The following is a 13,482-nucleotide window of genomic DNA, read 5'->3' as shown; positions in this document are numbered from 1 at the left end:
GGCAGCCCACCAAGATATCCAGTACCCCTATGTATCCAACACCTGCTACATGGGAACCGCATTGGTAGTAGAGCCTAGGGGTTTCCGGCATACAGGTCAGGGCAAGTTCGGGCTGGGGCTAGGCATGTGAAGGTCTCCAAGGGCATGTGAAGTCTTCCGAATCGCATGATCTTATCCCGTTAGGGAGAGCGAACCGGCGCTACACCTCACCTAATGTCTGCTACCCTACAGGATATTAGCCAATTCGGAAGGGAGGGAAGGAAGGACGGCAGATTACTTTGGCCGGGCAGAAGTGGGCACTTTCCTTTAGGGAGCCACGTGCAAATCCACTGAGAATGGAAATTTCGTATATAGAATCCGCAATTGGACCATGGAGTGCAAATCCACTGAGAATTGTCCAAGGAATGGAAATTCAATCTTGCTTTCTTTGGCGTACCCACCGCGGAAAGGCATCGATTCCGGGAAGGAATTTCGGAATTGCGTATTCTAGTGGATGCGGCAAAGGCTCGCCGCACCCACCAAGAAGTTGGGCTCGCACTATCGTATCTGTTGGGGGAGCGTTGGCTCGCACTCCCCGGCAAGTTGAACGGTTGAATCATGTTGGCACACCATCGACTTTCCCTCGGCACCATTCCACGGGTTCGATTCCGGGATAGCCTTAAACTGCCATGAATATCCCCAGCTTTAATAACCAACACCACAAGACATGCCTGGAAACGGAAGAATGATTACAGAGCAAATGGCGACGAGTATCAAGGGAAAATTGAGGATTCTACAGGACGACTTCGCCGAACACATGGGCACGCTAAGAAACTTCCCCGGCCGCCCGGGGCCAGGCGATCTCAGTGAGCTCTCGGAAACCCTTTTTGTTATCCGTGACGCCACCCTGCCGGATATGCAATCGGTAGCGAGGCCTTTGGTGCAATTCGGACCGCCGTTCGATGAGTTGATGGAAGCTATAGACTGGGCTCTCGCCCCCCTGTGGCAAACCCCGCTTCCAAATTCACGCCGAGGCCTTCAGCCTATCCTGCCCCTATTGACACGAGTTGGGATCAAGTGGGAACTCACCGTAACCGAGATCACCGAAAAGGTAAACCTGGGGTTGGACGTGCGAATATGGGATTATTTCGAGCCAAATGTGTTTCTTTTTTATGTATGTAATCTTTCTTATGTATGGAATCTTGGAGCTCAAATCTTGGCAATCATCGCACCACTTCTACTAGGAGTAGCCTTTCTAGTGTTAGCCGAACGTAAAGTCATGGCTTCCATGCAACGTCGGAGGGGTCCTAATGTAGTGGGATTATTTGGGTTGTTACAACCTTTAGCGGATGGTTTGAAATTAATTATAAAGGAACCCATTTCACCTTCAAGTGCTAATTTCTTTCTTTCGAGAACCCTTTTTTGGTAGCTATTTGTTCCAATTGCTCCTCGTGATGCTGCGGAACCTCGGTAATTAGGATCTTAGGACGCAGCCATACCTATGATGCAAGGAATAATTGACTCACATCATGACATTCCGGTCTTCTTAATCATTATTCTGATCTTTGTACCACGGATGTTGGTTCGCACCTCATGGCATTTCCATTACTGAAGAAATCCCATTCCTGAAAGAGTGGTTCATGGAACTACTATAGAGATTATTCGGACCATTTTTCCTAGTCTCATTCCGATGTTTATTGCTATACCACTTTTTGCTTCATCACATTCAATGGACGGGGCAGTAGATCCAGCCATTACTATCAAAGCTATTGGACATCAACGGTATCGGAGTGCGCCCCTTGACGAAGGTGATGGAAGTGCAACGAAATGCACCGGACTGCTTCTACAGTCCACAAAGCATCTGGCTTACCGGATGAGAGACGAGAATCAAGGGAAATTCTCGTCTGACGTCGAGAGACTCAAGGGACTAGAGCATGCCAGAAACGGGAGGTTGAGGTGTTACCCATGCATTGAAAAGGCTCCCCCAGCTAATGAGAAGCCTATGGTTCCATTCCCGAAGTCGTTGGAGGTATACATCCCTGCTTCCAGTATAGGCAATACGCAGGAAATGGATGCTCAGCTTGCGATGTCCAATGACAGCGCTGAAGTAGTGAATCCATCGACACCACAGCTAGTGGCATACAACTTCGGACCCAACAGGCCTGACCCCGTCATCTCTGGAATGGGGGATCCCCGACACGTTGGCAACAACCACAGTAGTTACGAAACTACCGGAGGAAGAACGATGCCGAAGGTTGACTGTTCCTGCTCTGCCTTCCCCGGGGACGGAGGTCCTACGGTAGGTAACAGCAAGCACGAGCACTTTACCGAAGGGGACCAGCGCTTATATTCCACCAGGGTCTCAACTGCTCGCAGTAAGGAACGTTGCGAAATTCCGGTGGAAACTCAGGGGTCACAGAGAATTGACCATAAGTGGAAATGGTTGTATTATTCCAGGTAAGACATATCAGCCTTTTCGTTTGGGGGGTTACCTTGTCGGTCGGTCGGCTTAATTGAACGGGAAACAGATTCCTAGCTTGCCGGGAATGTCACCGTTCGATCCACCGGAGTGTGACGGTCTATCCTTGAAAGACTTGAGAAAGACCTAACGAAATAGTAGTATACTCCTCAAGTGTTAATAGGCGCGGAGAGCTGTTTGCGGGGAAACTTGCAAGTACAGTTCGGAGGGAGGCGAATGGACCTAGAAAGGGGCTGGCCGTCGACCCAACCTTATGAGTATTCAGACTATAACAGTTCCGATGAATAGTCATTAACTTCTGACAGTTATACGATTCCAGAGGATGATTCGGAATTGGGTTAATTATGTTTATTAGAAGTGGACAATTGAGTGGTTGTACCAGCTAAGACTCATTCATGTACGATTATAACTCTGGCTGATGTACCTTACAGTCGGGCTGTACCTTCCCCAGGTGTTAAACGTGATGCTGTACCTGGTTGTTCAAATTAGATTTCCATTTTTATATAACGAGAGGGAGTTTACTACGGTTAGCGCAGTGAGATCCGTGGAACTAATTATGCGTTTACGCCTATTGCCGTGGAAGCTGTTTCCAAGGATGATTATCTGGAATGGATATCTGGTCAATGAGCAATGATGCAATCACCAATAATGCTAGCCGCACGCCTGCAGCACTTCGAGGTGGGGGCTTAATGAACCCCCCCCTCCCTATGCCCTTGCTAATGGAAAAGGGATACTCGCACGGAAGAGATAGTTGCTTCTCATGAAATAAAGTATCATTTCTTCCCCTTGCTAGGGACGGGATTTCAACCATCAATTGGGTTTCCGCGGGGAACATCGCAGAAAGATCGAGTTTTTGGGGGTTCCCGGGAATCCGAAGCTTAAGTTCAGTTTTTGTGCTCTGTTAGTTGGAGGAGGGGACACAAGCCCTCCCCTGAAAAGCAGGAACCGCCACGACAAGGCCAGAGCACTTGGTCCTGTACCCGGTCGCCTAGTGGAGGGACCTCCACGTAGGGAGCAAGGGGAGGTCGAATGACTGAAGCCACTCGCCGGGCTTTTGCTCCCAGCTGAGAACCCCAGTTGTTCAATCAGCCGGCATACGCAATCAAACCTCCAATCGGGTTTGCCTCGAATCATGAAGTCGGCTCCCACTCGTCCGCTTTCCTCGGCATGTCTTCCATCACGAGTGGTGTGGTTCCGTGTCGCATTTTTCTAGCATAACATATTTCGGTGGAAGATTGTTTTTCCATTCCGGCTTTTCGTTATTCCTGATTCATTCCCTGGCCCGGCAAAGGAGGAAAAGAGAGTGGGAAGGCTTTTCGTGATTCCCTGGCCCGGCAAAGGGGGAAAAGGGAGTGGGGAGGCTTATCCGGATTTATTCCCGGCAAAGGCTTTTGCTTATTTCGGATGTATTCCGGATGGAATCCGGATTCGGGGAGTGGGAAGGCTCTTTTGACCAAGTTTGAGAATTCTTTGTTTTGCCAAAAACGGCCCACCACTCTGCCCGCACTCCAATCCACTCCATCGGGAAGCCCCGGCCACTGCGAACGGGGGCCAGCTGGCTGTCCGAGCCCGATGAAGTTCCTCGGGGCTGAAGGTCAAGAGCAGCGAATGGGTATCCCCGGCCGGCCTCGGATTCCGTCGGTCTTCCACCACCCCTGCTGTGACTGTCATAGGTGCAAAAGTTCCCGTTTTGTTTCCTGTCATAGTGGGATTGCCTCCTTTGGGCTAAAGGTGTTCACTCCTCTGGTTCCTGGTGAACTTCGTTCATAGCTGCGGTTCACATCGTGAACTCCTAATGTAGTTAACTCGGTTCGGTGAACTCCTGGATCGAATCAACTTGGTGTGCTAGCATTCCCTTCCCAGGCATAACCCTCTACAAGTGTAGCTTGGGCAGGTAAGGCGGCCATTCAAAGCTAGCAGCACAGGTTCACTTCGTGAATGATGGTTGGCTAGCAGTGCCTGGCATAACCTCTTATAAGTGTGGCTTGGGCTGGTTCTATAGAGAAAGCTGCATCTTCAGCTATCGGCACTCGTTCACTTGTTGAATTTATTGTCTGGCATAGGCACAAATCGCTGTGAAATTACCTTTCGTGTTGGTGGGTCTGGGCCCCACCTTGGTAGAGGTAGGCTACGGGTCTGTACCCTTCGGCTGTGCCTTTTGGGCCGTGGCTTATTACTCGAGGAAGAGAGAACTATAGAGAAGTGCCTCGACTTGTGGCTTTTAGCGGTTGAAAATGCCAGGCATTGAATACCTATCTATATGTATGCCTCGAGAGAGAAAGATGCACTGATAAATAGAAAATAAATGCAGTGAATATGCGCCGCTGGCATGCATGTGTGAAAGGATGAGATGCGGTTTATGGTTCCCGGGCCACAAAGAGACCATCATTGTTGGCCCTCATGCTTCGGTCGAGTGGTCCTTCGGACCCCGGGAACCTGGCGGAGGAAGCGTAAAGCCTTTCACCGGCCAGAAAACCATTCTCCCTTCCATCAATCCCGGGTGGGCAGATGATTCTGGCCCTTATTAGTGCCTCTCTAACAAGTATCTTAGCCGTAAGATTGGGTCTCGCATTGTATCGGTGACTGGTTCGTCACCGCATAGATAGGCAGCCTGGCTGATCTCGGCTAGGCTGAGAGATTCCGATCCCGGCTGAATGAAAGTGATTCATTTCAGGAATCTGATTCTTGGAGGAGAATCGGGGGGGGGTTCATTAAGCCCCTCCCCCGAGGCAAAAACCTACTCCAGTCTAGCCTATTTGTTTTCGAGTAATATTGAACATTTCTGTTAGGTAAGGGAAGAGCCGGAACCAGCCAACCAAGAAGGGGGGGTGACCCGCAAGGGCCACCCGAAAGGATCTAAAGCCTCTTCTGCGATGCTATAAAGTGTGAACCAACCCCCGCAGTATAAAGAGCAAAATAGTAAAACATGATTGAGGAAGACCTCTCGGGACTTGCAAAGCTGACCAGCTACCAACACGACTTGTTTATGCCTATCGAAGAACCTTTTGATGCTAATTCGCGGGAAACTATACGAGACATACAAGATAACTAATATACGAAACGAAAGCGACCGGTGGAAATACGTCAGTTTCTTACTCATGTAAATGAACTATTTCTTGGCAACTTAGACGACTTGTTTAGAGTTTTGTTTCGCACCCGACCAGAAGGAATTATATCTTAACAAATGGCTTTATGGAGCATTCGTTTTAATTCATATTTAGCCGCAAGCTTTCATAGGTTCTGATCTCATATATTCTTATTAGACACCCATATAACTTCCTTCAATGACATATGACTAAACCTTGACATATAACTCAACCCTTTTTTGCGACCTTTCCACTCACCTTCCCCATATTTCCGAAATTTCGTACGTTTTGGATATAGCACTTGAAATGAGTCCCTTTTTGAATTCGGAATATGAGATCCACACTTCGTATCCTGAGATCTTTTTGTACAGATGGCTAGGCTCGTCTCGTCTTCGTATGCCCTACTCCCCCCCGTTCCGGGTCCGATGGAAACCGATTTGACTATGTAGTAGTCGTTTGGTTATGTCAAGGGGTGAGTGCTGTGTTGAGCTCTGTATCACAAGCATAGCATTTGGCTACCCATATCCACGCGGTTGAGGGCCTAGCGGACTGCGTGCGGGCTTTTCTTTCACTCATCAGCGAGTGCGTCCGCTTCTGGAGCGGAGGGCCCGGCGGCCTCTGAGTCTGTGTCGCCAGCTTGTTGACGAAACCGGCGACGTGAAGCATATCGAGGTATATAAAAGCCATATACCAATTATAGCTCCTGATGAGGGATGCGCCACTCCCCGCTAGCGAGATAGGAACCAGCTCCAAAAAGCAATATTGGCCATCCGCAAGCTATCCTTGCGTTCCCCCCGATGAGGTATATAACAGCTATATACAAATTCTGAGGGATGCGCCGGTACCCACCGCACTGGAAAAAAAGCTATAAAGCTTGGTTTTAAACCAAGCATGCTTCTCGGGGTGTTGAAGCATTGAACCTCTATCACCCAGCCCGGGATTTGGTGAAATTCCTCATTTCTCAAGCTTAAATGTTCACATTGAGTCCTTTCCAAACCTATTATTTCTCAATGGGAGGGGGGCGGCCCGGGGGGGGCCGCCTTCTCATGAACTGGTATAATCGAGGCTACGGAGATGGCCAACTCTATTAGAAAATGAAAAGGTGAACGGGTAACGACTTAAAACCAGATATCTGGGGGGGTGAACAGAGCTGCTGTGAGAAGCGAATGAACCCTCGAAATACGACGATTGTTAAAACGGGTTTTCAAATAAATAGCTTTTGATTCCAGCAAACAGATAACCATTACTGAGACCTAAAAACATATCAACGAAATAAGCAAAATACGAACGGTTAACATTATGTAGTCAGGAACCTTAGGTTGTGGCTTAATTATGAGCGAATTAGTGGATGTGATACTCGGACAGTAACGAAAGTGCCGAACATTGAAGACTACCCAACCAAAGGTGACGAAGAGGAACAAAAGAAAGCAGAAACCACTTGAGTAAAACAATTTCTCATATTCTTTTCTTCATCTTTCATAGCAACTAAGGATCAAATAGCGCCAAATTTGATAAGTAATAAAGGAGAGAACGAAATGAGGACATAATGTTGGAAACGTAGTAACATATGTGCTCAGGGCCTCCGTCAATCATGTACGAATGGAAAACAAGTCTGAATGAGGCGGAAAAGTAAGAAGTTTAGCTAATGAAGGAATGGGCTCTTCCGAGAACAGGTGGGACGTGAACCGTGTTAAGAAGAAGCGAATCAATATCCGAAAAACGCAAATTCTCGGTTCTTCCATAATTGTTTTAGATACGAAACGCTTCATCCCAAACATTTGATCAATTCTACAGCGATGAGCTCGATCATCCCCCGCCAGGCCTCGTCGTCCCCGAAAGCAGAAGGCGACAGGGATTCCTCAGGAAAAGGTCCCGCTTCTCCAAAGGAAGAAGAGGGGCCAGCAGCCCGGCCCGCTTCCTTAGGCTGCGGGCTAGCTTCAGAGGAAGGGCCCCCTGCTTCCGTCGGACCCGATCCGGGATCCTCCCCGCCTCCCGAAGGGCCCTCCGTTTCCGAGTCAGAATACTCTATCCCCATGAGTTCCTCATATGAGTCCCGGACTTGACGGAGAGTGTGGACAAGCGGGTCCAAGGTTTGGCGCATTTCTACCGGGCTAGGGGGTAAAGGTCCCTCAATGAACTCTCTCAAGCGATTCCGGACCGAAATCGAATCGGCCACCACTTGTTCCCTCCCTTCCTCTCCTGACGTGGCCGCCAAATACTCCACGCGGCGAAGCGTCACTTCTTCCAAGTGGCCAAGGTTTAAATTCAAACCTTGTAGGGCTTCAGGTCGGGGCCCCTCGGGACGGTTTAAATCCTCGAGTACAGTTTCGACGGTTCCAAGCTCTTCTCGGAACTCGATTGCGACATGCGCGATAGCTATCTCTTCGACGAGAGCAGGCGGGGTTTCCTCTGGCTCTTGAGGGTCGGGTTCCTCCTCGTCTAACTTGAGCCGTTTGCTACAACTAGGGTCCTCCCCCTCATCAGTAGCGGCTATACTAGGCCGCAGCAAACTAAGCAAAGCAGCAACCATGGCCGCAAAGTCCAAACATACCGGGGCCAGCTTCCGAGTCAGACATCTATTACGAAATCTAGGTATTATTTCGTTGCGAAAGAAAACGAGCCGGCGCGCCATAGATAGAATTACCAGAGCCGTTATAAGAAGAAATGCACGGAGTGCTCCACCTCCTGTGAATGAATGCATGTACGTAACAGCACCGATGGTGCTTGCTAAAGCTCCGAGTGACCCCAACAAGAGAGGCCACGGGCTTGGATCTACTGAATGGTAGGGATGCCTTTTAGAGACACTCATGTGGGATCCTTCTTCCGTGTTCGTTAGCTTTCCGAATGATATTTATGGCAGTTTAAGGATAGAATTTTCGAATCGATTGAATTCGTTAGGATTGGAGCTCCATTATATATACGAAATTTTGTAGCCACGGGCTGCTATGAGATTGGAAGCTTTTCCCAGGGAAGGGAAGTGGCTCCCGGCTTCCAAAGCAAATTTGAAGGTAGCGCCCACGGTGGCATTTTCCCTAATGCTTCCCGCTCACTTTGGCGTTTTCGCTTCCGCTTACCCGAAAGCGTGGCTAAAAAGCATTAGGCTTCCGCTATCCGCTCCAAAGTGCCAATCATTTTCCGCTTCCGGCTAGTAGCGGGAAACCGAAAGCCTTCATTTCTTTCGAGTCCGCATGAACTCTAATAATTGCGTATTATAGTGGTTCTTTGCGGGTTTGGCTGGCCGTTAGGCGGGCTAGCCGCATCCACCCGCATGAAAAGAAGCCTTCGAATCATGTTGGGGAGCGTTGACTCGCACTTCCCCTCCGAAAAGTAAAGTTGAATCATGTTTTCATGCTTGGCACACTATCATTAGCCACTGGCACACTATTGCTTTGCTTTAAAAGGCTATGGCTAAAAAGCCAAGCACGGGTTCCCGAAGCTAGGCCCTGGCCCTTCCATCTGTTGGGTGCCTCCCACCTTTCCTACCCTTTTCTTGTTCCCTAGGAATTGAGTGGTCGGAAGGGGGAAGGCAGCGGGTTTTGGTCCCGTCATTCGGAGGTTCGAATCCTTCCGTCCCAGATCTTGATGCATAAGTAGATACACCCCATCTCCTTTTCTGTGATCTTTTTTTTTCTTCTTTTGTGGGAGAGTCAGGAACATTCTAAATTGGGACGGACTACTTCGAGTCCCTCCTCCCACCTATTGATGGATCGTCCAGTTCATGTTACGACGGTGAGCCGGATATAGCAATAGATCCCGGGGCGAAAAACAATATTAAGAATAATTCATGAAATTAGCCTATTGGATGTATGCCGGACCCGCTCATATCGGTACTCTACGAGTAGCCAGTTCCTTTAAGAATGTACATGCCATAATGCATGCTCCTCTGGGAGATGACCATTTCAATGTAATGTGATCTACGTCGGAGAGGGATTTCACCCCAGTAACTGCTAGTATAGTGGACCGTCACGTATCAGCACGTGGATCTCAGGAAAGGGTTATTAATAATAGAAATCGAAAAGATGAGGAATAATGTCCCGATCCAATTGTCTTGACGCCTACATGTACCTCTAGTATCTCACAAGAAGATTCGCAGAATTTCGTGGATCGAGCTTCTATCTATTCTACGTCTGATGTAATTCCCGCAGATGTCAATTACCATAGAGTCAATGAGCTTCAAGCAGCAGATAGGACTTCAGAGCAAATAATTCGCTATTATTTGGATAAAGCTCGTAGACGGGGTACATTGGATCGGTCTCTGACAGACGCGCCCTCAGCAAATATTATTGGAATATCCACTCTGGGTTTTCATAACCAACATGATTGTCGCGAATTGAGACGTCTACTGCAAGATTTGGGAATCTTAGTCAACCAAGTAATTCCAGAAGGAGGATCTTTGAGGGATTTGGAGGATTTACCAAAAGCTCGGTTTAATATAGTTCCTCATCGCGAAGTGGGTCTAATGACAGCAATCTTTCCGGAGAAGGAATTTGGGATGCCTTACATATCAACCACTCCGATGGGAATCTCAGATACAGCCGAATTCATTGGACAGATGGAGAAGTATATAAATGCGTGGGCTTCCGCCTTGCCGAAAGAGAGAGTCAATTATGAGTCGTATATTGAAAATCAAACCAAATTTGTTTCTCAGGCGGCTTGGTTTCCAAGATCCATCGATTGTCAGAATCCGACTGGAAAAAAGGCAGTAGTATCTGGTGATGCCACCCACGCAGCTTCGATTACTAGAATACTCAGTAGAGAAATGGGAATTCGTGTTATTTGTTCGGGTACTTATTGCAAACACGACGCGAAGTGGTTTAATGAGCAGGTTCAGGGCTTACGTGATGAGATATTAATTATGGAGGATCATACCAAAGTTGGAGATACGATAGCTTGTATTGAACCCCCTGCGATCTTTGGAACCCAGATGGAACGCCATATCGGTAAACGTCTCAATATTCCATGCGGGGTTATTTCTTCACCCGTCCATATCCAGAATTTTCCGCTAGGATACCGACCTTTCCTAGGTTACGAAGGAACTAATCAGATAGCCGATCCAATCCATAATTCATCCAATCTAGGTATGGAAGATCACCCACTAGACGCGGCCACGATACTAAAAAAGTGGTTACCAAATCATTATCTACAGATAGAATTCTGAATTGGACCCCCGAGAGTCAATTGGAGTTAAGCAAAATTCCTGGTTTCGTGAGGGGTAAAACTAAGAAGAATACGGAAACTTCCGCGGAACGAAATAACATTACGGAAATTACGGTTGAGGTGACGTATGCGGCTAAAGAAAAACTGAATGCTTAACATAGAAGAAATTCCGAATGTTACTGATTCGGGGTTGTTGGGACAGCTCTTCCCGACGGGCAGCCGCAGGTAGTATCAGTAGATCTTATTGAAATTGTTGTGGTGGTAACCGGTAAGAAAATAACATTTGAACTCTGGATATTACGGTAAAACCCCGTCTAAAACGATATGGTGGAAAGCGACGTGTGGCTCGAAATCGAGATCGTTTATGCGGAGTTTTGCAGCCGCCATTTCCGGATCCAAGGGAAATGTTTCCGTTTCAACGTTTCTTGAAATTCGCCATCTAACGAAACTTGAATGATTATGTCGTATTCCTGGCCCCAAGTCTATCCGATCGGGGATAATATCTATGGTTACTCCACGGAATGAAGCTACCGAGCTCCGTCAGTCCGCATTTACAGAAGGAGCAACTGCCTTCGCCGATAAATACTCCCATCGAATATTCATAATCCAATCCCATCCGTATGGAGTCAATTTCCTTGAGATGGAAATATTCCATTATTTGATTTTGATTGAGTGTGAGGATTTCCATGACGCGTCCAAAATCACAAATCATTTGCTGAATGTGATTCTTCACAATGGGTCGATCAGAACGAGTTCCGTCGCTACCACTTCTCGATTCGAAAGACCCTCGGAGTGAGGCTTAAACCTACGGATTTTCGGAATTGATCTACGAACGGGAGAATATCGAATACGCACAGTTGAAGCCCTCGGTAGAGAGATCCCTCTCATACTTCCATGGTGGGGGCTCGAACGGAGTCATAATCGGTAAGAGACAACTCGAAAAGTGGGTGGGGATGCGTGTCTGTCTCCCCTAAAACTTGCGTGAGTTAGGAGTATTTTCTCTACAATTGAAAAGAAAGGAATGGAATGGAGAGGTATATAGCTGGTGTTCCTCCATACCCTCGGAGTCATGGCTTGAGCCGTATGAAGTTGAAATTTTACGTACGGTTCTATAGGGGGGAAGGGGATTCGTTTCTCCGTACCTATCCGAATAAACTACTTACCGAATAACTGCAATTGATGTCCAATCCCGGCGAGAGGGAAAGTCTATTCAGGAAGTTGGATTTCATGATCCACGAAAGGAACAAACTCAATTAGATGTTTCTGCTATCATTTATTCCCCGGGAAGAGGAGCTCAAACAACAGAAACTGTTCATGATATATTGAGGCGAGCAAAGGTCTTTAAACAGGTTGAAATTGATTCTTAGGAGAATTCAACGAGCTCAGTCCATATTTTTTTGCAAATGTTTCTATACTACCCCCTCCTCTTCCTCGCATTCTACATATATGCAGTATTTGTCATACCCATGAAAAGTAGTATTTCGAGGAATAGGTACTGGCTATCCGTCAAATCTTTCCTCGAAAGAAGTGATGTTAGATACTTCTTGACAGGTAAAAGGAGGAAGAGGAAGTAAAAGTCCCAGTCGGTGGTGAAAAGGGTGAAGATGATTCACGAGGAATTAATAGGGATCCCGACTCCATCCTGGATTCGTAGATCCCGTATAACTCCTCGTGATCACTCACGGGAAGAAGCCACTGCTTATCCCAGTCTTAAGCGTCGAGAAAGTAATATCCCATCCCAGCCTGAGACTTATCTATTCCAACGAAACCATCTATTCGATATTGAAAATACCATACTCATCCCCCCTGTTAGTTTATTCCTCCCCACATCCATTCCTCCTAGTCCGATTATGCTTACAATTCCCCGAAGGTCGATCGATACCACTTCCTCCATTCTGGGGGTTTACTACCCGACAAAGTTGCCAAGGCGGAGCTGCTGAGTTGGTGACAATGGGTTGGAGCCTCGAGTTAAGCGACAAGCATGAAGAGCCTGAATCAGAAGATGGAACCGTCAATAGAGATTTCTATCCGGAAAATTGATATCCCGAGTCCCATTTACCCACCCAATCCCTCCCTTTTATCAACTGATTGGTGCTTAAAAGCTAATCAGTAGACAATTAAGAGATAATCTCGAGATGGGCTTGTTTGGCTAGAAAGGGGGTCACTATCCCCCTAACAAATATTCTAATCATTCGTGTGGGGATGAGCGGGAATCGCCCAACTGGGGAGTGTTTTCCCCCGGCTGAATCATTTGAGTCTGCTGAGTCAAGAGCACAATAAACTCCTAAAATGGTTTTAAATCACTCCCCCTTCGAGAAGAATCTGATGGTCTTGCATGTGAATCTCATCCAGAAAGAGTGATTCGTGGGATATGGGGATAATTACCGACACGACGAATCTCTCCGACGGGTTGCGTCACCACGGGAGATCCAGATATCTGGGAGGTTACTTCTACGAGAGCTGCACATAGATTCCTGGAAGAGTTACGGGAAAGAAAAGGAATGGATTCGAAGTGGGAATGCTTCTTACACACCCTCCTCTTCCAAGACGATCTCCATTCAGTGGCCCGTAACCGTCACTCAAAGGGATCAATCACTGATTCGGTAGGATGTTCCGGAAGGAGGTATAGTACGATATCCGCGAGACGATCAATCAATGGAACACGTAAACAGGATTTTTCGGAGATTCCTCTTTCAGAATTTGATCAAAATTGATTTGGTGATTCCGAAACGGATCCATATTCTGATGCACTTTCGGAAGGAATATGCCCAGTGTCGGAAA

The 13,482-nt window shown here is 47.5% G+C and overlaps 1 protein-coding gene across 1 annotated transcript; it reads left to right on the top strand.

The window, feature by feature from the left end:
* LOC147879486 (uncharacterized) lies at window positions 1-3,135 on the top strand. The gene has a single exon (XM_087372184.1). The coding sequence runs from the start codon at window positions 1,670-1,672 to the stop codon at window positions 2,438-2,440; it is 771 nt and encodes a 256-aa protein (XP_087228310.1). The 5' UTR covers window positions 1-1,669; the 3' UTR covers window positions 2,441-3,135.
* Window positions 3,136-13,482: the final 10,347 nt, after the last annotated feature.

This window comes from Dipteris shenzhenensis, unplaced genomic scaffold, assembly GCF_047967505.1.
Source record: "Dipteris shenzhenensis isolate YYH24624 ecotype China unplaced genomic scaffold, Dip_SZ_1.0 scaf0005, whole genome shotgun sequence".
Taxonomy (NCBI): domain Eukaryota; kingdom Viridiplantae; phylum Streptophyta; class Polypodiopsida; order Gleicheniales; family Dipteridaceae; genus Dipteris; species Dipteris shenzhenensis.
This window is presented reverse-complemented; position numbering and strand designations above follow the sequence as displayed.